This window comes from Falco cherrug, chromosome 5, assembly GCF_023634085.1.
Source record: "Falco cherrug isolate bFalChe1 chromosome 5, bFalChe1.pri, whole genome shotgun sequence".
Lineage (NCBI taxonomy): Eukaryota > Metazoa > Chordata > Aves > Falconiformes > Falconidae > Falco > Falco cherrug.
In genome coordinates, this window is record NC_073701.1 from 8455879 (window position 1) to 8483749 (window position 27871).

Sequence of the window (27871 nt, forward strand, 5' to 3'; positions counted from 1 at the left end):
CCGCTGAAAAAAAATTCAATACTGGCACCAAAAGAGTTAAACCATAAACATTCACTTTTTCTTTTTATTAAGAAAGCATGCACAAAAATAAACTCGTGAGACCACGCCCCTCTCTCCCTGACCACAGACACAAAGCACAGGGTGGGCACACCACGCCGGAGGGCCCGAGTCCCTCTCTGGGACAGGCGGCATCCCTCCCGCCCTGGCCCTGCAGGCCGGTACCCGCGCACCCGGCAGAGCTCCACGCCGCCCACCCGGTGCCTTCCCATACACTAACAACGCACATTGATTTCAGGGGCAGAGGAACGAGGCTAATTTGCACACTGACCGGCATGTATTTACATATGCAAATGAGGCACAACTTAATATGCGAATGAGGCAATTATGCAAATTAGGAGCACTTGGATACGCAGAAGGAGCCATCTCTGTTTGTTTTTCTTCTGGTGGTGTGTTCAGACTTCCACAGGGCCGGCTCTCAGTAACATCCTCTGCAAAGCACTAGCTGGCACCTACCAGAGGTCACCTCTCGTGGTTGTCTCCAGTGCTGCTTTCCACAGAAACCCATCACACATGCTTCCAAGCTGTATCATTCCCATCCTGAGGCAGCAGAGATAACAGCTGACTCCGTGTTGAAGTTGTCTGGGATTCCTCATTTCTCTTGGAAACACTCAATGACGAACTCCCCCCCCAAACCGCACACTTAAAAAAGAAAAAAAAAAAAAAAAAACCCAAACAAAAATGTCCCGTCGTTCCCCCCTCCCCCGCAATACAATGAGACTCTGTCCACTTTCCTGACAAAGATCCAATTGGTTTATCCCTACAGCAAACTGAAAAAGCAATGCTGGTTCCCCACCTTCCTGCAGTCAGAGCAGAGGCTGTTACTCCCCTGCCCCAGGTCTGTCAAGCAGCCATGATGCTTTATTCCTGTCTTGGTTCCCTTCACCGGTAAACAGGGAATAAGGGCTGGGGGGAGGCTTTACAAAATATTAAGAGGACACAAGAGGTTTGACAGAACAGAGCCATACCAGAAAAAAGGGGAACGCAGGACACAGCTCTGGGGAGGAGGCGTCTCAACACTCACTCCTGCTCCTGCACCTTTTCCACCTTCCTGATTTGCAAGTGCTGACAAAACTCATCGTTCGGGATTTACGCTAGATTCCGTTATCTCCCCAGCTGAACTGCAAAGGGTCTGACCCACCCTCCTCCCTTTTACACTACACTCTTTTGCTGTTCGGTTTAAAAATCTGCCCCGCTCCATCCTCTCTTATAATGCACCTCTTACAAAAACCACTTGTGAGGGCCTCCCAGTTACTTGACCGGAAGGTCCAGCCCCTTGCCCAGAAGTCCTCTAACGCACCTCCGCTCTGAGCAGCGGCTTCCTCTTCCCACCATTAGCTCATTCACAAAGTGGGAACCACTGCCTGAGAATTTGCACCTATGCAAGACTCCTGTCGCTGGCACTCTCAAACCACAGACAAGGACAATCTCCAAAGAAATATGAGGGGCAGAGGCCCAAATAACAACAGAACAAATACTGATAGGAGAAAACTTCCAAATTTGCATATGCAAGTAAGAGCCTCACTACATATTTTGAAGGGCTTGAAGGGGTGGGGGGTGAAATTAAAAGCTCTGGGGAATAGAATTTGCTGAATCACATGTGACACCCCTGACTGCTTATTTTACCTGATGGGTATGTAGGCTTCACCTGGAGACTGCAAAAGGCAGTGTAAAAATAGGCCAGGATTCCCTCAAAAACCTCTCTCAGTCCTCACCGATGGCACTGCGTTCTGAAACCGAACTTCTCTGCTGAAATACCACCTCTGCTACATTCTCCTTTCCCAAACTCGGGTCTACCCTCCCAGCTCAGCTCAGCTCAGCTCTCCCTACCTCAGGGATTACGCTCTCGTACTTGGGAACTCTTACTTCTTTTCTTGCTTTTCCTGCCGGTGCGAGAAAGTTCACAGAGCTAAGATCACCCCTCCAGTGTCCCTTTAGCCCCCTGACCTTTACAACATTAACGAAGCGACATAACTACAGGCTCCCAGGGTCCACTAGGCTCTCTCACTCCAGTAGCCAATACGACAGATTCACCGGCCACCTTGAAGGGAAAGAGGGATTGTTAAACGCAAAATGATGGAGGCAGAGAAAGATGCACTCGAGGATTCAGCCTTCCGAGGTCTTTTCATGGCACCAAGGACCCATCTTTCCGCCCTCTACAGGGCACCACACAATACGAAAGAGCCGATCTGATGCGTCCGAGGCCACCAGAGGAGGGGGAGGGCTGTGCTCAATTATTGGTAATAATAATAATAATAACAATAATAATAATAAACAAAAGAAGAAAAAGAAGATAAAACAGGACGCAAGGAAGGATTATCTTCGGCAGCATCTTGCGGTGGCTTCTCTGGCGGAGATAGAGAATATATATCTATATACAGGCAAGGCAGGGAGGCTGGGGAGGGTGGTGCTGGCACCATTGACCCCATGTCCCCCTCCCCTCCCGCGTCCTTCACAAAGGACGGGCTATCAAGTCTGTAACTCGCTAGGTGATCAAGTCCCAGTCGAAATCATCGGGGATTTCCTCATTGGCGCCTGGAGGAGGCCCTGGAGGCCGAGGGACCAGATGGTGAGCTGAGCCAAAAACAAGATAAAAAGAAGAGAAAGGAAAGAGAACAGTTAGAATAAAAAAAGAGTCACACTTTTTCACAGCAGGCCCTTGAGCAAAAGAAAGCATAAAATATTAGGGCCTTCTCCCTTCCAACAGTCTAAGCAAGAACACTACTGGCATGCGCTTCTCCGTCAGACAGCACCTACCAATGTCTGCAGGTGTCTGCTGTGAAATTCCCCACAGCAGCTTCTGCAGAGGTTAAGTTCCAGCCTCCTTAACTTCCCTTACAGCTGACTGCTGACAGAGCACAAAGGACTTCACCAACAGAAGCTTCTCACACAAAGTTGCCTTCAAGCAACTGAGGTTGAGGCTGAGCTAGACCATTTATGTGAAGTGAAAGAAATCAGGCCACTGAAATCCTAAACCTTGCCAGAGCTATGGCGGAGCCCTACACGGAGTGTCCCTTGCGGTCCGGGCTCCCTCTCTACCCTCAGTGCTCCATTTGATTAGCAAGTGCTTTGGGAGAACTGCACAAAGGGCTTTGGAACTGGTTCTTTAATGTTCATGGTATAATATGCCTTAACGTCACCCCTTACCTGGGCGATTATATCCTGGAGAGTCCTGGGTGGAAATCTGGTACATAGGAGATGGCCCGGAGAAGAGATGGGGTGGCTGGGGCTGACCATAGGAGTTCACTATGAAAGGAAAGGAATAAAAAACAAAAAACCCCACCCTGTTAATGTTCTGGTCAACTGTCTTGGCCCTGACTGGGTGGCAGCTCAGCCACAGAGCAACTCACTCAGACCCACGGGATACTGAGGAGATGTTCAGCTGTTGGGTCCTAACTGCAAGCTATAGCTTGGTCAGGGATCTTGTTCTTGGAACCAGCAGCAGTTTCTCTACTATTGTAAAAGAAGAAAATTTTCATCCAGAAACGCCACAAGCTGGCTCAATATCATCCATTTAGTTCAGTACTAGATGACACACACCATTACAGTTCTACCAAGACTATGACATCCTGTCTCTCAAAAGCGCATCCTCCTATTCCCTGTCCAGTCAGTATTTCTCCAACATGGGTGCAAGAGCTTTCTTCTTTACAGCGCCTGCCATCTGGAACAGCAATCTCTCTACCTTGCCATTCCCTTCTGTTGGTCACCTACCAAAAACACACACACACACACCCTTCTCCTTTTATGGGTTTACCTTTTAAATGTATTTCTGCCTGGAGAAGTTGCCTGTCAGTGGTATGCGTCACATAACAATGGTCTGTCTAGGCCATGGACATAGGACATCCTAACTCTTTCAAGCCAGAGGAAGCTGAGCTGCTACAGACAGCTCTGACTAACAACTCAGCCCAGCCCTGAGTTGCTCAGTGTTACATTGCCTGGCAAGGCTGCAAGTAGTTTAGGATATTCACAGAACTGGACCTTCATTTACATGTCATTTTAGTCTCCCTCCTAATTACCTTGGTTCATGGATTGCTCCTGTTTGCCACTGTTCAGGGCACAAGAATCAGAGATTCGGGGGGGCTGCTGTGGGCCAACCAGGTGAGGGAGCTGACCCGTCTGGGTAAGGAAGTGATTAAGGGAGTCACAGAGGTTGGCAATATGGTGTTGATCCAGCGTCCAGTTCTTCCGCTCAGCCTGACGCAGACTCTCCATTAGCTCTGCAGGGGACGAAGAACAATGTCAAAGACAGCACTCACGCTGTGGTCCTCCCTGCAAAGAGCTTCTGTCTTCTACCCCTATATCCTACCTTCTTCCCACAAACCCAACTTCACTGCTTCGTATCTGTCACCAAACTCCTGAAGAGTTCCATACCTAGGATACTGTCTCACTGACTCAGGTAGGGGAGGGAAGAGTAGGAGGGAAAAATCTCAGTTACCTTTCTGACATACTTTTATGAATTAATTCCCCCTGCTCAAGATTCCTGCAGTGTTTAAGTGCTTCAAGGTCTTTAACAGAACCCATGAAGTAAGACACCGCATTTTACAAAGAGAAGGGTTGAATCATAGAACCATAGAATGGTTTGAGTTGGAAGGGGCCTTAATGATCATCTAGTTCCAACCTCTCTGCCATGGTTACACTGAAAAAAAACCAAACCTGGGCACAGCACCCACATATTCTAGACTACAGCCCCAGTCACTGAGTCACTAGATGTAGTCACTAGGCCAACACTGACCTGAGAATTGGGAGTGCTCAATGCTAGACCAGTTCAGCCGGTTTACCATCTTGAAGCTTTCCTTCAGGGAATCAATGTTGGAGCACCAGTCAGGGGGAAATGCTGGAATGAAACGGGGACAAGATTATTCCAATACAGACTGCCCTTTCCCTCCACCCTTTCACATAAAATGATTGGCCCCTCTTCACCAAAGAGCCTGATGCTACACTGGAAATCCTTTCTCCTTTGGAAGACCAGGGATGGTGCCTCCTCTTTCATTTAGCCCCTGACTTTATCCTGCATCCCTAAACAGAATCCCAGACTCAGCGTGGATGTATCCTCCTTTCCTTCAGTGAGGACACAATTTCGCTCTCAGATTTCAATCATAACTGGCTTTCACCCTTTTTCCACACACCACGCAGACACTACTTAGGGAAAGCTCACTTGCAGAATTTCTGTCTGGAGGATCCTCACTGCTCCCTTTTGCCCAGCTGTTCTTTCCACTGCCCCTGACTCACCAAAGCCAGCATTGTTGATTGAAGCCTGTGACTGCTGCTGCTGCTGGTGCTGATGTGGCTGCTGCTGTGGGTGGGAGTGTGGGTGATGTTGATGCTGGTGGTAGCCTCCATGCTGCATTGGGGGTGGATGCATGGACATCACTGGTGGAGGGCCATAACCTTCACCACCCTGCTGCTTTCCCCCTTGGGATGGGCAGCCCTCTGGGGTTGGAGTGTGGAGTGGGGGAGCAGCACCCACTGATGAGGGGCCTTGCTGCTGCTGCTGCTGGTACATGTAGTAGTTGTGGTTGGAGGGCTGCATGTCACCAAGGAGAGAAGAGAAACCTGCCGAGAAAAAAAAGGAGGGAGCTTTAAGACCTGCCTGGATCAGACCTCTGCTTAAATCATCCATCTCCAATTTCACACGGCTCACCCTGCTATTTACGAAGCTTTTGGAGCGCCCTCTACAGGCTGCCAACAACTCTCACTGCGCAGTTACGCCCTTTGCTGTGCTCCAGATTCTGTTCCAAACAAAAGGCTCTACAAGAAAGCTCCAGTAGGATTTAAACTTCCAGTACCGAGCTGGGCACTGAAATGCCTCCCTGGATTTTTCCTGTATTTACCAAAGTAACCCATGCTCTCCTGAAATGCCACGCACATGTTGTTTTCCTAGAAATAACCATTAAGCAAACTTAAACAACAAAACATTTAGAAAACAGGTAACTTGATAAATCTGATTCGCTGTTTCCGAAAGCTCCCTTCAGTTCCTGTCTTACCAGCAGCTTGGCTGGGAACCTTCACAGTTTTTCTCACACAGATCATGAGAAGTCACACATTCCACTGCTTTTGTACACAGAGCACACTGCACGCATCAGGGCTCCTTTATTACTCTCATTCCTCCCGACTCACTGGCTGCGTCATGTCTAGCCTCTTGTATTTCAGGCATCCCCCTACATTCAAGAGCATCAGGTGCTCTCCATTATTCCCCACATCAGGAGCTCAGCATCTCTCTTACGTCTGCTTCCCTGGTTCATTCTCCCCTTATGTTGTGGAACCTCCAGAAAAAAAAAAAAAATCACAGTGAAGGACGCTACACGCTACTAACCTGAACTACTCATCTCTTACTTTGAGTGCCCTTACTTGACCATCCACAAGCAAGCCTCAGTTTTTCATTAGATCCAAAATCAACCCTTAGAGCATCCTACTACTGCAATGGGGCAAAAGGATGAACACTGCCACCCTGACTCAAAATTTTCCCACAAAACTTTGTCCAAAACTGTGTGCTTTCCTAGACTACCTTACAGCTGAGGACTTGGGGGAAAAAAACCCAGACTGCTGCTAAGCTTTTACAGAGGCACACACTGAGTCAAGGTTGTTCTCTGTTTTTCTGTAGCTTGCTCATGCTACAACACCTCACACAACAGGCTCCTACAAGGCATCTCAAGTGCCAGCATGACGAAAGCAGTAAAAGTAATAAATTTTTATTGAAGCTACAAGTTCAGGAGGCTCCTCCTAGAGTAGCAAAGATGGCCTGCACTGTATGATGGCTGAGCACAGGTGAGAAGCCCATCTAATAATATATTCCTTTTTACACCAGACTACTATTTAGAAGAGTGTTTAAAGGCAGGGACAACCGTATAGATTTTTCTGAAGTGTTTTTGGTGGCCAGCTCAGCTCAGCTCAGCTCATCCCTACGGCGATTCTGCCCTCTGGTGGCTTCTTCCTCAATCCCAAAAACACAAGCTATGAATGGAGTTCTAGGCTTTTTCTTCCTCACTCTCAACCCACAAAGCTCAATTCTCCAAGGCCTTCTACAATCCTACTTTTAACAGATCTGAGCAATAAGGACTTTCCACTCTCCTTTTGGAGAAACTCCACATGCAACAATCCCCTCTCTCATGGTTTCTAGCCTGACAGATTATGAATACTTCTCTGACATGCTTTTCTTCAGGACTTCGTTTCTCTAAGCTTCTGCCATTTTAGTATCTGCGTTTGTATCAACACAAGGTATTTTTAAATCATTATTCTCTTTATTCTGAGACAACTAGGGGGAGCAACAGATAAAGGACATGCAGATTTCGTATCTGCTCCTGGCAGAACTAATTACAGCGTGCCAAAGAAGGAAAGTCTGTTTGCACAGCCTCCTAAATGAGGAAAGATCCGAAAGATACCAAGGATAGATCAGTGGACAAGACTGTGTGGGCAGATACCTGCCCACCCCACGACGCATATAGTTACTCACCGTGCTGAGAGGAAGATGATTTCTCCAGCATGGATTTGTAGAGGTTTCGGAAGGACCAGCTAAGATCCTGGAAGTTGATCTCAGAGTAGGAGAACTTGAAGTCATGGTTGGCACTGTACAGTGGGGGTGGCACATCGGCCCCTTCACGGCCCTGCCCCCCTGCTACAGTAGAGGCAACATCCACAGGCCCTGCACTCTGCTAAGGAAGGCAGAAGTAGGGGCTTTAGCTGGTACGTGTTTTGTAACTCGAGACAGGGATCCAGAGACTAGATGCACTGACATCCCATATCACTTAGCTCATTCCCAACAAATCTTCCCAAACTTTGCTTGAGGAAAATCAACCACCACTTCCCCTCTGCAGCACACTGGCTCCAGCCTTGTCTTCAGCTATCTAATACCAATATGCCTTTATCCTGGTCCCCATCCAACCCTTTGTTAAAACTCACTTCCTCCTTATTTTCTGTCCCTGCAATTTCAGCTTCTTCTCTTCTTTTTATTTTTGCCTTTATGTCACGATTTTCATGATTACCTCTCCTCCCCACTTCGCTTTTCCATTCATGCACTCCTCCCCCTCTCCTTTTCCCCCACCATAAGGCTTCTATCCTTTTCCCTGCTGCTCACCTGACTGTAGTTGGCAATGGGGGTGGTGCTCTGGAGTGACAGCTGAGGGGTGGCCTCAGGTGGCAAAGAGGCTTCTGTGCTGACTGGAACAGCCCCTCGGGGGCTTTTACTTGCCTCTTGCTCTGGGGAGTCTTGTGGTATCTGTGGATAGGGAAGAAAGAGAAAAGGAAAGGAGCAGAAATTAAAAACAGATGGAGAAGTGAAACTGCAGATGGGAAGCCAGCTCCCCTGCTGTAAAAGTTCATGGCTTAGAAAAGAGGAGGACTGGGCTTTAGTCACTGAGCAGTCCGGATAAAAGGACTTTAAACAAGATTAACTTTGCTACTGAACAGCAGCAACCACAGCCAATCAGCAGGACACACGCTAGTTCATTCAGTCCTAGCCTTTGTCTCCCCATGTGTACACCCTACCCCCAAAATGATACCATGGTCTGGTGCTGGAAGGACTCCTTGGAACAAGAAGGGAATTCCCCCTCCTGCTTCCACACCGTCTGGAAAGAACAACACTCACATCATCATCTGGAGGATGCCGCCTCTTGCGAGATATATCTGGACACGTGTCTATTGTCCAATAAGAGCCCTGAAAAGAAGACCCATTGGTGAGTGCATGATTAAATCAGGGAGCTTCCTGAAGCTGCGGGTTATTGACTCAAAGAATGAAGCACCAACTAAACACAGAACCACAAGCACCACCCTCCAGAACATCAGACAACCAAGACTTGGGTGTTGGAAAGAGATTCCCCTCTTGCATTGGATTCATTGAACAATGAGGTACGATGCTACTGGTGGAAGGCAGAATGCTTTATATTTCCGTCACTCTGAGACAGGACACCAAGAAGACCAAAGGATGCTCTCATCCAAGCTAGGCCAACTCTTTTGGGCCTGCACACCCCCTTCAGTATCTTGCTCACAACATAAATTTATTATTGACTGATGGGAATCAACTCAATATTCAGGTTGGGCAGAGACAGCTAGAAGGATCGCTCTTTTTTCATGCTTATGAAAATGCACTTTGAGTACTGTGTCCATCTGGGGGGTTCCCAGTTCAAGACAGACACTGATGTGCTAGAATGGATCCAAAGGGGGGCCACCATGATGGTTAAAACCTAAAACTCATGATGTACAAGCAGTTCACACAGAGAGATCTGTCCGGCTTGGACAAGAGAAGGCTAAGGGGATCTAACCACTACCTTCAACCGTGTACGGAGATTATAAAGGAGACAGAATCAAACTCACTCGCACAGCACAAGAGTAAGATCCAACAAACACAAGTTACAGGAAGGAAAATTACAATCAGATACAAAGAAAAACCTCTTTACAGCGATGGTGGTGCAGCAGTGGAACAAGTGTCCAGTTGTGATATCTCCATCCCTGGAGGTATTTAAAACTCAATGAAGACCTCAACAACCCAATTTAATTGTCCCTGTCTGGTAGGGGGTGGGGGTGCATGTTGACCTCCAGAGGTCCCTTTCAACATAAAATAGTCTATAATTATGTCTGTTGTTTTCTGAAGTGTAAAAAGAACTCTAGACTGTGATTTAGGTCATTTTAACCTTCAGTTGAAATCTGATTCATCAGTGACAAGCACAGGATGGCTTTTCATTATAAACCCAGCCCAGCACGCCAATGAACACCTGAAAACATATATACTGAAGTCAATTACAATTTCCTGGAATAAGCCATATAATCAATGGTATTTTTGAGCAGCGATCTTCAAAGATATACTACTTCTGTTTATAGATGCCAGCTGAGCGCCATTTAGTCACTGAAATATAACCCGAAATAAAAGACCTGAGCAAGTAGCCTTTTCCAGTAACTTTAGGATGGGGGAGTGGAGACAATCTTTCTGTCTAAATACATAGCTGCTTGTCCCCACCATTTCCTTCTGCTTGTTTAGTTGGTTGTTTTTTTAACAGTAATAATATCTGCATGCCAAGATGCCAAGTCTAGATATTCCCGTTTACAATCTATATATACTAATAGAGTTTTGTTAGCCCTTACTTAGCCAACGAATTCTTAGATTCTTGAGTTTTACTGGTAAATGACTTCTGTAGATTTAAACTATCTGATGGTGACAGTTTTCCCCAACACCAAATGCTTTGCAGTCTAAATAGATTCTGCTCTCACTTCCATGGATCTTGCCTCCATGAAGCTCATGATGTCACATCATAGTCCTGCCACTCACCAGCAGCCACTACAGTCTTTCATAATAGAACAGGTTGGACTAGACCCACGTTATACACATAAAGATCAAGAAGAAAAAGAAACAAAACTAATAAAGTACATTCAACGCTACTTTTTCCTTCTTCTACTACCTTTAAAGTCAACCGAAGATCACAGATAAGAAAAATAATTGCTAAAAACATTAAGGCCCCTTTACAGGTTCCCTTTAAGCAAATGCTTCTGTAGCCAAAGCACTGCAGTAAATCTTACTACTGCTTCCATTTTTGCCTACACTTTAGGTTTCAAATTCCAACCATGAGTTAGAAAGGGCAACCCCGGCTTATTCCCTGCAGTTTTAAATTGCTTGCCCAGGAGCATGCAGTTCTTACCTTCCCAGGATCATCTCTCGGTCGAGGCACCTTCCGAAAACATTTATTCAGAGAGAGGTTATGACGAATAGAGTTCTGATGAGAGAGTAAGAGATACAGGTAAGTGCCAGAACAAAAACATACAGCCTTCTGAGTATGTCTGGGAGTGGGGAAAGAAAATAGAAGGATGGTGCATACTCAAAAGCTAAAGCTCACTACACAGACCCGGAACAGAGCACAACAGAAGCTGTGGAAAGGGAAGGGATGGGTTAGGATAAATAATACAGGGTTGAACCACCTATACATCTACAGAAGCTGCAATGAAGATTGTATCAGTGTGATGCAGAGGTTGGTAGTGATGCAGGTTTTGGGGCGGGGGGATGTTTTGTTTTTCTTGGTTGTTGGTAGTAGGTTTTTTGCACACTCCTTAAGGGGCCACCACATACATACAACAAAATTCTCAGAGAAAATGGGACTTTTGACTCTGTATTTTTCTCCAGTTGGTCAACTTAGTTTCACATCTGTCTTTTTATTTTGCTCAGTGAGGGTATTTTGCACAGAATTAAGAAAATAAGTCTTGTAATTAGACCAAAAGCGTACTTTAGCAATGCAAGTCCTCACCTTCCAACCAATACCAGCATTTTTGTAGTAGGGAAAGTTGTCACAGATCCAACGGTAGATCTCACTAAGTGTCATCTTCTTGGCAGGTGATGAGTTGATGGCATATGTGATCAAAGTGGCATAGCTGTAACGTGGCTTCCCATCTTGGTGCACTGCAGCCTCATCCTTACTCAGGGTGGCATTGGGATCTGTTGGTGAGCCCGGGGGACACTTTCGGGCAGCCCCTGGAGGTCCTGCTTGTGAAGAACCCCCTAATTTTTCAATAGTAGCCCTTAAAGTAAGCTGTGGGAGCCAGTCTATGGAAGTAAGGCTGCTTTCCAGGTCAGAGGCCATGATGCTGGGAAGCAAGAGTATCTGTGAGAAGAAAGAAGCAGAAAGGGAACTCCTGAGTTATAAACAAGGTGAACCCTAAGAACAGAAACATCCATTTGAATTCCTCCTCTGCTTCTCCCCCTATCACAAATACCTGTGTGAAGATCATCCCACTTCATATACCTTATTCACAGCCAGAAAGAAGAATCCAAAAAGGCATATGACTGTGTCTCTGGGAGGACCACCCTTGCTGATTGTAGCTGGGACAGTGCTGATGGTAACTGCTAGGACAGTCTTACCCAGAGCATCCCAACTGTTCCCAGGTAAAGCACCAAGATCTATTCAAAGGAATTGGTGCTTTTTCAGCAGCTGTATCGCAGTCACTCCTTTCCCACATAAGCAATATAGCTTTGGAACCCTTCACCAAGATTACCTGTAATCCAGTAGGTTTACCGTGTCAAGCAAGAGGAAAATCATAGCTAAAAGGGAACACTCCTTCATGCCATATACAAACCACAATTTAATTAGATCAACTGGAAAAGTCAAGACACTGACTATCTTAATTTGGGGGGAAATTAATTTCTCTCTAAGGCCTAGCCTCTCTTTTTGCATCAGGTGACATTATAATGAATCCTATTCCTTAGAGCTAGGATTACATATCTCATTTTAAAACACCAAGATCATGCATAATACTATATATAGATAATTACATCTACCATGTCGAGGTGGAACAGACTATATTAAGCTCATTATAGTTAAAGCTTTGCCTACCATAACCCATTTTTCCTAAATATACATATCGTTTTATTGAATTGAATCTTGCTTAATTCACAGTATAACAGGCAATTATTTTCTCCAAATCTGAGACACAAGAAGAACTTACTTGTCCCAAATCACACAACAAGTTTGCCACAGGGTGGAAACAGACTCATGATCTTTCCTCTCATGAACATTATGTATTTCCCCTCATAAAAATAAAATACACCTGTCTAACATGGCTAGCACTTGTATCCAGGGTTTTCTACTTATTTTTTTTATATGAAGAAAACATTTAGCAGCATGAACTTGCATGAACTTGTACACTTAGCACACAAACTTTTATGCTGTCTCTTGTCGTAATCAAGGCAGCAGAAAGATCACCATTCTTTTTTATCATTGGCTGCATCACTATACTAGCAGGAATCCCTTGAAGTCTGGACTGAGGTAGCTAAGTTTCCATGGTCACAACCTGCACTGCTCTGCACTTATTCTTTGCATAAAGAGAAAAATCGTGTCTTGAAGGGCTGCAAGCTCTGCACCTTTCATTTTTTAAATTAATCTTTTTAGAGGATTAGATAATATTATCTTTGAGCATGCTAGTGGATACAAAAGGTAAATGCACAAACACACATGCACATACTTATTGACACACTCATGTAACAAATTAAACACATGCACACATCTAAGAGAGAACAGACTCTCTTAGGAAAGATTCATCAGCAGACACCTCCCACCAAGTGCATCACTCAGAGTGGATCAGATGAGACAGGGAGACACCCATCTGCATGAATACCAATTAGACACTTGTTCTAAAAATAGGTATTTGACAATAACACAGTGTGGATGCACAGATCCAGAGACAGATGCACCCAGCATTTTGATACAGAAGCTGACTGTTCTTCCCCTACAACCATATGCATTATACCTTGCACTTCTGCACTGAAGTGCTCTCACAGCACAAAAGCACTTCAGAGTCTACATTTCAACATATTTGTATGCACTAAACCTTTCATTTTCATGCATGTGCTCATCACACTTCTTAGGGTTCAAACACCTACACAATACCCCAAGAAAATCCACCCTTCAACCACCACAAGCAGTGGCTCCAAAGCCCTGGGCTCAGAAAACACCTCCTAATTGCTCAGCTAACATTATCACTCTCACTCATATGAATGCACAGACTGAAAAGTAAAATTGCAGCACTACAGTATCTGTAGTGAGTGAAAACATTTTTCTGTCTGTGGAGGAAAGGAAAAGCCCAACTGCTAGTAACTTATCTATCTTCTCATCTGCCGCACTATCACATATGATAGCAATGACTGCTTGCTACACAGCTAACTAGGCAATCCGAGCTGCAAAAAGCTTTCCATTATCCACCCTCCTCAAGTTGTTGTTTATTGAATATAGCTCTTTTTGCCTAAATTGATCTAACCTCAAACATTTTAATTTTTTTTTAAAAGCAGCACTATTCCTTCCTGAATCATACAAGGGACAAGCAACAATGTATTTTTATCCAGTGTGGCTGGACAGACCACTGAGGTATCCATGTCACTGAAACACAGATACAATCTCATGGTAACTTTACAGGTACAGCCCTCACCAAAAGTAGTATTCAACTTGGGAGAAAACATGAACCAGGTATCAGTTGCATGCTTAATTTTGTAAGTGTACCTCATATAAATTTCAATTTCCACAGTGCAATCAAAGAACAAATTATTGCTGTTTATCATATGCATATTAAGACATTAAGAAATATCAGTTAAGCTAACAATACAAATCCAATAAATATAAATTTCCAGGTGCCCCCCTCCCCTTTCTTTAAGACAAGCACAGAAATCAAGAAAATCAGGTTATAAAAGCCTATGTCAGAGTAAGATACCAATCTGAAACACCAGAAATTCAAGAAGCAGAAGAAAACACTGCAGTTTTCACAGAGCTTCAGTACGCCCAGGTTATGTCAGCTGAGCATTTGGCATGATTGGCTATGCAGTAAAATGTAAGGTTGATATGCAACACGCCCATTGCCAAATATACAAGCTTTTGTGTATTTGTGTAAAATACACTTGACAGGAAGACATGCAAGGTTAGAATTGGGTCACCTTACACCCATGCTAAGATTGTGAATATTTTCATTCCCTGGTTTATAAAAATCTTTGACAAGAAAACAAAATCCCAAAATCTTAAATAAAAAAAATTCTGTGTATACATACACACTAATCACCCAGTACTGAAACAACTACTTTTCAGTAAACTACAGCAGCTCTTTAAGAACATAAATGCTAGATAGTAATTTAGGACAGAAAGTGAAGACTCAGACCCAACAGATACCACATGGGAAGTTTCAAAGCAATGTAATAAAATGTTTTTTCCAAGTTTGAACTTGATCATGTTACTTAATTTAGAAGTCTGTATCCTGGCAATATGGGATCTATAATAATCAGGCACAGTCAAACCTTAGGTAAGGTGGCAATTCCAGAACACTGTCAGTGCAAAAATAATCTGGTGTAATTGCTACTAAACTATTTGAAAGAATACTCAATATAACAGTAATACTTGCTATAATTTGTACTGCATATCTCATTCACCTGATCCAAGCAGTACACCAGCTTGACACTACTTAATGGTATGATAAAACAAGACTGCAGCCAAACCAGAGCAGCTGATGATTCTTCCAACTTTCCCTTCTCAGTTTATTGCCTGGCAATTCTTCTTTCAAACTCTTCTCTTATGATCCCACTCAAACAAAGAAAAAAAACACCCTAATGACTAACAAACACATTGAACTTAAATCAAGGGTGTTTAAAAAAATCCTACCACATTAGCAAGCCAGAATTACCTTCAAGCAAGTAAAAAGAAAGTCAAAGACCAGAATTCATGGTCTCACATTTTACATGGTAAATGGTATCTGTTTACGTATTTGGCCGACTTTAAAAACCAGTCTTAAGTTAGCCAAGTCATAACCACCATCAACAGCTGGAAATTGACTGCAGAGTCTTCATTTCTCAAGCACTTACTAGTTCCAGTACAACCCCAAATCAAGACTGGTCAGAGAGATGCAAAAATGGCAGCCAAGCACTGATCCAAAACTACAACTAAACAGAGAAGAATCTGTCTGATTCATAAGAAAAATTTATCAATCATTAACAACAATCCTAGCATTGAATACCTTTTAATAACCACTAATTCACCTGGGACTAGTAATACCTCACTATAGCTTTCCAGGAAAGCTACTGCCTTACTTTGAATATTTGCAACTAGCAAATTGAACCTCAGGTTGAAAACGCAAGCCAGCCTTCTGTCTATCAGACAGTACTATCCCTGCCGCTGGGCTGAAGAAATCTGTACTTTGCCTGCCCTGTTTTGCAAGTGCTTGCTCCAAGCCAGTCAGATCTCATCCAAGATCACTACTACCTATATATCAGGACTGAAAAATGCGTGAAATGTGGGGAACAGCACTCTGAGGGTCATATTGAATGCAGTTAATAAACATTTATAGCCTGAAACATTCTCTAAGGCTGAACCCAAAGGCTGGCCAGTCACAATCAGTTACAACTGAAGCAGAGTCACATAATGAATGAAGCTACGCTGTGCACAGTCTACAGAAGATGCATATTCTAGAATAAATCTCTACATTTACTCTTCTATATTTACTTTCACTGTTGCTTTATTTGCTGCCATTCCAATTCAATGAAACAGTGCTGGCAAAACATTCAAAGGAGATTCAACTTAAGTTTCTCGACATAAACATTGAGAAGGAAGAAAGGCACAACAGACTACCAAGCAGTGAGAGACACTGCTGTAGAACACCTATAAAAAACAAGCCCACTTCTATTAGGTGCCTGAAACACAGATCCAGTGATCTAACCAATAACATCAAATTTATTCAGAGATACACCTAACTTCTAAGGTATTTAACAAACAAAAAACTTCAAACCCAAGCTGGCAAAAAGGAACGATTTGACTGCAACCTTTCTGCAACAGGTGAGTGCAACATCAGTTAGAGGAAGCTGCCTCAAAAAGTAAGGAAGTAACACATCAAGAATATCCCATGCATGGAGAAACTGACAGCTTCTACTCTGATGGAAAAAGGCAATTTTGACATACTTGTGTAAATTACACATACAAGAAACCTGTACTCTTATACCAATACAGAAAGGGGAAAATAATCAGTTTTGCTAACTCTGGCAGAAATTTGCCATGCTAAGACATGTGCTTTGCCTCAAAAATAAGAAGGTATGAACTAAGAGGGCAGGAACAAAACACTTAAAAATCTATATTCTCTAAGCAAACAGTCTCACTGAGAGATACTTTTTTCATGTAAGAAATCAGAAAAAAATAATATTGATTACCTGCATAGTCTGAAATTGTTATCCATCATTTTGGTAACTACTTGTGAGAGCCTCCAGGAAGTATTTATGTTTCTGGAATCAAATCCAGAAGAAAGAGAGAGGCTGCTGAGTATTGTTCATAAACTGAAACTTAATCTGGAAGGAGTGGCAGGTGTCATGCTAGCATATCAGCAAACCAAAAGAAGAACACTGCAGTTTGAAAGTACACTTCTCTCTGGAGTGCCGTATGAAAGGAGAAAAACCAGTCCCTGGGGTGAAGAGAAATCATCATACCCCAGAACCATGTCTCTCTTCTTTGGGAGCTGTAGAACATGCCAAAAAACATTTTTCCAATAAACTATAAGCTTGCACATGTGGTAACAAGGGGCACACAGCTCTCCCTAGTCAAGAACCAGAAAGGCAAAAGGAATTCAGCCAAAGGAAGTTACTGTCACCTAAGAGCACACAGCACAGTTTCACCTACACAAATAGGAACTGTCACAGTCTGTGTCTGTCCCTGTCACAGTGGTCTGACTCTACACCCCTACTCAAAACTACCTGGTGTCCAAGACCGAATGGCTTTGAATGTTCAATGCTGTTTTGGGTAAAAGAACACGGGTGGCATCCTGAACTGGAAATCTGCTAAAAAAGTGACAACACACTAAGATGGTATTGAAAAAAATCAGTCGGAGGAAGATGAAAACTTCCTGATCATGTATAGCTTAATATATATCACTGGACTAACTGTTTTGTTTTAACTGAGTTGTCATACAGATAAGGTTTTCCTTCAACAAACAGAAATCTCAGTAACATAAGGTTTGTATCGAGGAAGAGTCATTTGTTTTCATTATAGTTACTAATTACATAAATATCATAATAGCACATTTTAACATAGGACCTTTCGATTCCCTCCATTTTGTGAAAGGTGCATGAGCAGAGTATAATTTTGTATTTTGAATTTAGTGAATGAATGGCACTGACTGCGCCTGCATTCTTGGTACTAACGAAGCAAAAAGTCTTGCGGGGACTATAAAGTCACCAAAACCCCCATGCTGGAAGTGCATCACGATCCAACTCCAAGGCAATTATGCACTCGTTTTGTAGGAAACTGACAAAATGGTATAGCTTACAAAACCTGACCTGCTTATTTAAACTTATCAACAGATGGCATTACAGCCAAAATCTAAAATATGCTCATGTCAAGGGAGACAGTATCTTTACAGGCATAAAAGGCTAGGATGAAGCATAGCTAGTGCCTTGCCAGATTTTAATAAGACCAACTAATCAAATATTTTTGTTGTCTGCTACATAAACATGCAGCAAAAATGTATTGAGAAATACAACACAAACATTGCAGAGAACCCTCAGATAGTCTGAAAATACGTGTTCAAAGTTAAGATTAGTTTGCTTATTTATGGTGCTGCGTAAGTGAAAGTGGGGAATATGTAACACCTGTCAAAAGAAACAGCAAATGATACTGAAAATACTGGTATGCCTAAAATACTTTTGAGCCAAAAATTATTTTCTTTGTAATAAGACTAATATAAAAGATTTATTCTAATAATAAGCCCAATGTCCCATGACAACCCTCCCAGTAACAGATTTGAAGTAAAAAGTAAACCAAGCACTTTGAAGAAGCACAATGAAAATACATCATCGCAGCAGAAATGTCTCTACAGCATCCCTCCACCCTCAGTACCACTATGCAGTATTTTACCGCTGGAAGTAGGAGCTGTAATTCTAAACATATGCCAAGGCAGGCAAGAGAAATCTTTGGCATTTGCTTTAAGAATATTAACAGAACAATTACTCTTACACTGAGAAAGGTATCGGGTATTGTTTTTGGAATAATTCAGATTTATGAGCACATATCTGGAATGAAATTTTCCCTTGGAAACCAGGAAGTCTGTGGTAGTGAAACCGTATCTAAGAGAAGGTATTTCCCCCAGCCTTGTGGGAGCACCCAGGTTGAAGAGAAGGATTTCAATTTTAGCTGCCTATCAGAATCACATCCAGTAGCAAACCTTCAGTACAGGATATGCAAACACTGATATGATTCTCAGATTGTCTCTGAAATCAGAAGTAGATCAGCATGCAGAGTATCTGGCTCAGAAAATCTTCTCATGGTTGCAAAGATAGGTACGGAAACCCAGGTTAAAAGAATGCAACATGCACTTATAAATGCAAACTGTATTCTTATTCCCATTACAAAATGGGTCTATCCGTGAAAAATTACTGTTAACCTTGCAGTTTAATAATACTACAAAGCTTCTGTGTAAGAGAGCTCCTAGGGCTAAATAGTGAAAACGAAAATCTGACTGCAAGTGGTGAGAACCTGTCCACCAAAGCCTGAACCACTGAAAACAGATTAGTCAATATGAACTCAGCAATAGTTGCTGAAACAAGCCACAACCCATTCCATCCCACTTGTGGAAATGGGCATCAAGCACTAGCAAGAACTATGTACTGAATTCATAGAAAATAAGGAAATTGGTATCAAGTGCAGATTAGTCGTATACCACGGGGCCAAAAATGTACACACAGCAGATGCTCCCAGAGTTAAGATTACCAAAGCACTGCACAAAAACTGTTCAAAAGGAGTTTGGAAACGAAGTGCAGATGAAATTGAAGTTGGAGAATGATCAGAAGAATCAAGTAATACTGTGTGAAGCTCATAAATTAGGTCTCAACCACTGTTTTAACATAATTCCTTTTCACTATTCTGTTAGTTGTTAATGTGAACTAAACTGACTGAACCGTCTTCCAGGAGACAAAACACCTGACAATCCCTAGCCACGCTCACAACTTGTAAAGATTGGTACCAAGCTTGAAGGTCAAGAGGATTGAGAACCACACTAGCAAGGAAGACACACACATTAACAGTTTCTTCTGGCTTAAAATGCTAGTATTGCTACGTGGCTTTCTACATCCTACTCATAAAATGCTTCATTTTGTCTATCATCCTCAAACTGAATCTCCTGTTAATTTCCTTACAGACATCGAAAGGAGCCCCCTTCTTCCGCACACATACTTGCCACAGTTGCCACCTTACAACTGTTAAGTATTATTCTGATTCTGCTCCAACCCTGATGTTCCTAGTCTTTGAGATGTTGTGTCTTTGCTTATAATGATCTTTATTTACTTTTGTAGTTATTATTTTTTACAAAAGAAGCTAGGGAGAGGAAGGTACATGTAATAAGACAACTATCTCTGGGTATCAGACCTTTTGAATAATTTTTAAATATGCAAATAAGTACTTTCCAGTACATCTGGCCTCTATTGGCTGGCAATTCTCCTAAATGTATCAAGGTATGAGTCAGCTGAGGAAGAATGTGAAGAGATGCTCATGCAAGAAATTGGAAAAGCACAATGTCATGCTTGTGTTGCTGGCAGAGCAAAGGACAATACAATAAGAGACAGTGACAGGGGAGAATGTGAAGGCCCCTTAGAGTGAAGCTGGAACCTTCTGTGGTGGATGACAGCCAAAGAACAGGCTTGTCAAGGTAGAGACGGCAACATGTTGAGAAAACATGCCAGGAGGATAGCTTCAGTAATCGTGGTTTTAACAAGACAAGTAGTTGTCAGAGGCCAGCAAGAACAGCTAGCAGTAACTGAGATGGTAAATGAGGGAGAAAGCATAAGGGTTATCCAAAGAGACCAAGAAAAAACAAGCAGGAGATTCAGGCCATGAAACTAGATGAGTCACTATCCTGTACATGCAGAGCAAGAAGAGTGCAAGAAAACCCATGTTATAGGCCTAACTGAAGGCTCACAACTGAGGAAAGCAGGAAACAAAGAGAAATCTCAAAGGAGCTTTCTAGAGTTCCATCTTGGCCTCAGCAGTCTTAAAATTACAGCAAATCATTCAAAAGAGATGTTAAGGTAGTATGCCAAGTTGTGTAATTTAGTATCACTGGCATGAAGGAGGCAGAGCAAACCAAAGAGAGGGTATCAGAGGTGGGTCTTTGTGTCTAATTTACGAAAAAAATAAATGGAAGCTGGTAAATAGCTTACTGCAGAAGCTACTGAATGAATGACTAGAACAGTAGGAGGGAAACCAGGAAAATACTGACACAAAAGTCAAGGGAGGACAAGATTTCAAGACTGGGCATGATCAAGTGTCAAAAACAGCAGGGAAGCCAAGAAGGATGAAGATGGAACAGAGACCCTGAGACCTGGCCAAGAAAAGGTCATTAGAGATCTTAGGAGAAGCTTCAAGGGAGTCAGAATATCTATACTTAAGTTAACTTAAAAACCAGTTCTAGGCTGCAGACATGGTACAGGATCTTTCTGTTTTGGAGTCACAGGTCCTTCCATGAAGAAAAAATTCACCAGTGCATCATGCTTTCACTGTTTCTTAATCCCACAAAAAGCAGCATGTAGAGGGTTTGAGTTGAATATCGTATTGTAATTAAGGTAATCAACAGCAAGAACAACCAGCCTTTATGAAGTGTTTTTCATCCTTATACTTTGGAACCCTTATAAAAGATCAATAACCTATTCCCGGATAAATGGGAAGCCATGCATGGAGAAGCGTGCAGCCTAAGGTCAGCCAGCAAAGAAGTAGCAGAACCATACAGAGAACACAAGTCTCCAAAATCCCAGACCAGTTCTCTACATTCAAAGCTTGTCTGCTTTGTCCAGGTAGAGGTAAAGGGAATTTCAGAGTTAACTATTTTAGCAGCTTGTTTATTTTTCTCTGCAAGTTCCTAATGGGGTGGGAGAATTGTTTTTGTTTTACTTAACAATAGGTTTTTTGGGGAAACTGAGAATTCAGAAACTTTGCTCCTTTAATTTGTGACCACAAAGAGTTCAGATTCTTTCCCAATTATTCAGATTTGAACTTTTAACAGTAATTACATATTACTGCTATAATCAGCCACAGTCTTTATACAGCAGAGAGCATAAACAAAATTTGAATTGCTAATTGTAAAAACCAAAAAAGCAAGTATTTTTTTCCTCGAGGTATAAAAGCTCTCACTCGTCATCTCCCTCATTAATCAGTCTCTCTTATACATAAAGGAAGGGGGAAAAAAACCCCCAAACACATTTCCTTATTTCTTGACTTCACACCAAATAAACTGACCAGCTTAGAAAGATGAGGAACAAGGTACCAGGCCTCACACAAACTGTTCACCCCAGTTCTAAAAACCAAGATCCTGAAGTGCTGGAAGGAACCAGAGAATGTAATACAAGGGGGATTTTCATTCTAACCAACTAAAATCTGGCTATTCCTGAGGAAGGGAAGGGGACAGGGGAAAAGGGAAGGTGGGAGAACGAAAGAGTTGGATTAGGGAGACAAAGCACCATTCCCCAGCCTAGCAGAACTGGGTATTTTCAGAGGAACAAAATTCCATTTATTATAGTGGTAAAAAAAAACAGGTTTCTTGACATAACCTCAGACAAAAAATGTGCTATGTGTCCACAAGCACATAATCTAATGAAAGCCAAACCAAGAACAGGTCAAAATGCAGGTGTGCAAGTAAGAGCGGGGCCTGTGAGATGTAGTAAGAAAGGATTCCTGCCAATGAAGAGTCCTGGAAAGGAGGTGAGGGATGCTGGCTTGAAGAAGAGAAGCAGCATTTTAGGCTTATAGGACCACAAGACAGAATGCCGAAGGGACAGCATGGAAAATGAGATGCACAGTGCAGCACAGAGAGAACTGGGAGGAGGAGTGGGGTGTAGGAGGAAATGAGCATAAAGAAGTAGGAGGGGTGGAAACATGCTGGGCCTTAAAGGTGCAGGAGAGGAACCTGAAAAGATGCTAGGAAGTCAGTATGGGACTCAAGAAAGGGTTCACAAAGGTCAGGAACTAGGAAAATCTGTGCCATCTACCTTTAAGACACCAACTCCAAGATTCATAACAGGATGGGGTAGAGGATGAGGCAGGTCAAGGACAGAAGAATAAAACAGCAGTCTAGTCCAAGTCTGGGCAAAGCACCACAGGACACAGCATTAAATGGGTCCTAAACTCTGTTGTGAGGTCTCCAAATTTTGAAACATTCCCAGTGTTTTGCATTTTCATTTCAAACTTCAAATGAAAATTTGCAATTAATTAATTGTGAAAACATACTGAGAGAGAACAAGCATGCCACAGTAATACACATACGCAGGCTGCCTTTTAAAAGTGAAAACATGAGTACAAGGCAGAAATATGTTATAGATTTTTAAGTTCATCATATGTCCCTTAGAAGGAAGAAGAAAACAAAACCAGCAGAATAAATAGCAAGTAGCAATACTGACTCCAACCAAAATGATAAGCATTTGGGGGATGAGCACATCAGCTGGATATTCTTGCTAAAGTAACATGATGTGCAACAGCCAGCAATACAGAGATTTACATGCTTCTTCTTAGGCTTCAGAGTTAACACAACTGGAGAGTTCATACATTTTGGAGATACTATTTTAGGCTGCTCATTAATCTAGGCACTACTTATCTTTCCAAAGTTATCTTCCAATTTGAAAATGCTAGAAACAGTATTTTTTCAAGTTTCAATTCTGAGGCATCACTCAGCAACAGATTCTGCAAATGAAGTACTAAAAACCTCAGAGGGTTCTGTGTGAAAGTCCACCCAGCGCTGGAAGAAGCAAATGGAAGAATGAGTCCAAAAGCATTTTACCTTTATAGTTTCTAATGACCTAGGTGTAATTCCTGTCTGACAGTTGTGTAAAATTAATCAGCTCAGTTGCCTGCTCTTGAGGGGCAGCTGTCCATATCACAGTTGCCATTGACCATACTTCATTTCTGGCACTTGGAGTAAAGGTCCAAAGATCCAAACTGGGATGCAGACTGAATCACCCACTACACGAAGGTCAGCTGAAGTTTAGAGGAGGAGGTAATAAGCAAAGATACCTGTACCTCTGCGGTAAGAAAAAACTTCTCCAGAGACACAAGCATTCAGTTGTATTTTTACAAGGGGTAAAAAAAAAAAGGGGGGCGAAAAAAAGAAGTACTACAGTAGTCACAACCCTATCTCAGATGGGGACATGGGACTAATATCCAAACTCCTCAAACTGTTTACTGTATTCCATTCCAACTTTTCTGACTCCTTATTCTATCCTAGAAATTTGCCTACAGAACCAGATTTCAAGATAAAACCCAAGAACTTACAGAACATGTACTTAAACATTAATATAACCTCATGATCTTTCAGTAATGTAATCTTTTTCCCACAACTCTCTAGACCTCCTCATTCCATTTTACTTAAGGGCTTGACCTGAGAAACGCCACACAGTCAGCTCTCAAATGGGAGCCGAGTGCCCATAGGACAGGATCAGAGTGCTTCAACTTAAAAAGTCAACTTTCAGAAGCACAAATGTCCAAATGCAAATTTACAAACCCATACACAAAACTACGTGTCTTTTTACTCAAATATTGGACTTCATTGCTTCTGTTGAAGTCAACTCTACGTGTCTGGGCATTTACAAGAATTATGATATTTATTTAGGTATCTAAATGTGGGTTTTAAAGTCTAATTTTAGGTGTTCGGGTTTAACATTCTTAATGTAAACTCTTAAAGACATAGCACTTTCATTTAAATGTGTATATAAAGTACCTTGCACTTTTATGAAGACAAATAACACTCTCCCTTTTTCTTTTATGGATACTTTTGTATAAAATAAATGGTGTGGAACAGTTGCAGTATTCCACCTCAGAGGAAACTGCATTTTTGCCTGTGATAAACATTTGATCTAAATGCCATGATCACACTGAAAAGCTATGCTCCTTAAAAATTATTCCCTTCCTTAAATTTATCAGTATGTCCTATCTTTTGTAGAACTGTGGTTTAAGCTACAAGATCTTCAGAGCAAAGACTGTCTTAATTTTGTGTGTCCAAGCCAGCACTGTCAGCAATTAACAAATAAATAACAATTACTCTACAGCACACAACTTTCAGCCTTGTATGTCTGTCATGAATATTTAAAGTTCACGCAGCAAATACAAAATTTTAATCTTTATCATTAATAATGAAAAAAAAAAAATTCATATACAGAAAGATAATTGTTGTGGGAGAGCAGAATTTTGTAAGGCTGGCATATATATTCTGTAAAGTGCCCTGGCATCCATCAGAGCCAAAAGCACTTGAAAAATGTCAAGTCATTACTGTGAGGAAGGGGGCAGCGTGAGGTAAATTAACCTCAAGAGCATGAAAAGTCAGTTACCCCCTTGAATGTACAAAGGCCAAAATGCCTCAGTTATCTCTTCCCTTGTGCTAGATAACACAGCACTGCTCAAAACAGGCTGATTGCATAACTATAGGGCAACAGGTAGGAGGGCATCTAACAGTACCCCCAGAACATATGTACACTTCATGGTTTAGCCTCCCCTTAGAAAGAGGCACCTTCTGAAGCTATGGATAACTGTCAAAATTCCCTGCCAAAATGGGGAATCACTTTGGCATCTTTTGTCTGATCTTGCTAGCAAATTACACCAAGGAGTTCCTTCTTCAGGGACTCCCTGTTAACCATTGTGCTCCCAAATGGATTCCAGAAGGGTTCCTGTCCTGGCCAAGGACCATTTGATCTTGGATTTCCTCACGATTATCTCACTGGAGAACAAAACCAGGAATCTCTCAGGTGAGATACCCTTGGGCATGATTCCTCTGCTAAGGAAATCTGCTTTGGCTTCATCCGAGATGAAGACTCCCTCGCACTGGATTTCTCAGGAAATCACTACGCTAGTGTTAGAATACTCATTTGTGACTGGAAATTAAGTGCCTCATTTACAAAAAGCAGCCAGCTTGGCTCACCACAGCACTGGCATTAGGATTCACATTCCTAGCCCCTGAACACAGCAGTATAAAACACAGATGAAGGTGGCAATGGAATGGCTTCTTTCAGCTTTTGGAGCAGGTTCCACCAGCACTGTCACAATTTTCATTCCCAGGCCCCTGAGCACCACAGAACCCACTCTCAAGGGCACCATTTCCAGAATTCATCTCACAGCACCTAGGTACATTTTAGGACACAGATCTCAGAGTACTAGCACTGGGATCTGTACATTCGGCTCCCAAGCACAGCAAGGTCTGCATTTGCACAATGATTTTATTCCCACAGTTACGAGCATAGTAGGACCCACATGGAGAACAACTGACACTCCAACCCCACGGGTGAATCCTTGAACATTAGCACTACGAATCACTGCTCCTGTCCCCTCAAAGCCTTTTTGGCCAGTATCATTCTTCTCAATGACCCCTAAATGACATAAATTAATTTCACACCGTTGATGATAAAAACTGAGCCTAGGATGAATACACCAGTGAAAGAAAGTAGAAGGGAAAGGGCAGAGAGGTTTCTTACAATTAAACAGGGCTAAGGTCTCCAATAAGCTAAAAAAGTAAGGGAAAGAATCAGGTCATTTCCATATAGCATATAAAGAAGCTCAATGAGAGAGACGGAGAAAGACATGCAGAAAACGAAGCCTGGGGAGAGGCTCAGAAACAGAGAAAAGATGAAAAGGGAAGCAGATACAGCAAGAAACATGGAAAACAAGGACAGAAGGCAAAAGAGAAGGGCAGCTAGGAATAGAGAGGTGATATAATGTGGTCACTCACTCTGTCTGGAAGATTTTCTGGAGGGAGGTGGATTATCTTCAGTGCTGGTTTCTGGGGTGCTGCCCTTCACACTCCTTCTCTGAGACCCATCCTCAGAGCGTTGCTGTCAGCTATTCCAAGAGCTTCTTTAAGAAATATCTTGAGCACGAAGCGATTGTGGATGAAATCTGGATCTTGAGTATTAAAACAATCTGCCTGGGACTGACAGTCCCCTAAAACTGCTGGTTTTACCCCAGGATGGAGATCCTCTCTCCCTTTTGGCAGCTAACTACTAAAGGAGTGTTCCCCTGGGAGACAGCCTTTTTTCACTGATTGTCAGATTATTTCAGAGATCAATTTTCCCAATCTCCCTACCTGTAAATCTATCCTCTCTTTCCTCTAGGTGCACCTTTTCCTAATGGGTGGGCAAATCTCTTTTTCTGAAAAAAATCTTGCTATCTTTGTGGATATTACCAGCAAAACCTGCCTTTTCCTTTCCCTGTAACTGGGAGGTGTGTCTTCTCTCCTTGCACAGGATATCTGAAGAAAACCCTCTTGGGATCAGGGGATGAGGGATCTTCTTTGGGATGAAGGAGGATGAGGTCAGTATCGGAAATTACCTTTATCTCCAGTGGTTAACAGCAACTGGAAAAGGGAAGAATAAATCTGTCCCTGCTTTCTCCCTCTCGTTTTGCTTTCTCTGCTGCCTGCTGAGCAGATGTAAATAATTAAAAATACTAGGTAAGCACCGGGAGCTCCTGCTTATTTCTGTCTTTGGGACTGCCTCTCTTGGGCATACAGGGTTTCTTCTGCGAAGACTCCCCTGTTCCTATCTGCTCTGGTGAAGGGCTGTCTCCTCTGCTTGGGAGAGGAATTTCCTCGGCAAGCGGTGGGGAGTAGGTAGCAAGAGTATTTCTCGCAGCCCTCCGATACTGGGGTCTGAGGACGCCTCCCCCCTAGCCAGGTCCTGCGGGAGCTCCAGGAGGCTCTATCCCACAGCGGGGAAGAGCAGACCTCCTTCTAGTTGCCAGGGCTCGGTGCCGGGGCCCTCTCTGCCCACCCTCGGCTCCTTAGTGGGGAAGAGGGCAGGTGTTAAGCTCCCGCACCAGCTGCGGGGAAGGGGGGTGGCAGGCGGCTGCGCCCCGGCCTGCCGGCGAGGCGGGGGCAGCGAGAGGCCGCCGGAGTGTCACCCCCGCCGGGAGCGGGGCTGCCTAACGGGGTGTCCCCTCACGGCCGCGGATGGGGCGGGGGGGCGGCGGGCTGAGTCTCTTCCCCCACCCCGGCAGGCTACGGGGGTGTCCCCCCACCCCGGCTGCCCGGAGGCTGTCCCTGGCTTCCCCCCAGGCCCCAGCTCCTCTTGCCCGGGCCCGGCTACCACGGGAGGCCGCGGCGGCTCACGGGCCTGCGCGGGGCTGAGCGGGCGCCTCCGCCGCCTTCCGCCGGGCCTCGGCTTCGTCCCGAGGGGGCTCCCCAGGCTCCGGTGCGGGGGGCCCCGGCCGGGCGGCGCTGAGTCTCTCCAGGCCCCGCCGCTCCCGCGGCTGCTGCTCCGGCTGCTCCGGGCTGCGGCTCCACTGCAGGCCCCGGCTCCTCCCCGGCCTCCGCTCCGCCTCCCCCGGCTCCCCCCGGCCGCGGCCGCCCCCGCCTCCCCGGGTTAAGGAGG

General features: G+C 43.6%; 1 protein-coding gene across 2 annotated transcripts; it reads right to left on the reverse strand.

Annotated features, from left to right (window-relative positions):
* Nucleotides 1-36: 36 nt before the first annotated feature.
* FOXJ2 (forkhead box J2) lies at nt 37-27814 on the reverse strand. Of its 2 annotated transcripts, none has more exons than XM_005446046.4 (11): nt 26233-27814; nt 11280-11633; nt 10680-10754; nt 8639-8707; nt 8129-8269; nt 7508-7703; nt 5287-5610; nt 4790-4891; nt 4074-4274; nt 3205-3303; nt 37-2631 (listed from the first exon to the last, which is right to left on the reverse strand). In XM_005446046.4, exons 2-11 carry the CDS (start codon nt 11610-11612, stop codon nt 2543-2545), a joined length of 1629 nt encoding a protein of 542 aa, XP_005446103.1. In that variant the 5' UTR covers nt 11613-11633; nt 26233-27814; the 3' UTR covers nt 37-2542. The 2 variants fall into 2 exon arrangements, with proteins under 2 accessions (XP_005446103.1, XP_005446102.1); XM_005446045.4 differs by having other exon boundaries at nt 7508-7706; nt 26233-27813.
* Between the last annotated feature and the right edge of the window lie 57 nt (nt 27815-27871).

Excerpts from the sequence above, each read along its gene's own strand:
- FOXJ2 (XM_005446045.4), bottom strand. The coding sequence starts at position 11,612 with ATGGCCTCTGACCTGGAAAGCAGCCTTACTTCCATAGACTGGCTCCCA. Across the intron at positions 5,611-7,507 it reads ATCATCTTCCTCTCAGCACG|GTTTCTCTTCTCTCCTTGGT; the intron begins GTGAGTAACTAT and ends TTTTCTCGGCAG. Across the intron at positions 3,304-4,073 it reads GGAGCAATCCATGAACCAAG|TGAACTCCTATGGTCAGCCC; the intron begins GTAATTAGGAGG and ends TTCCTTTCATAG.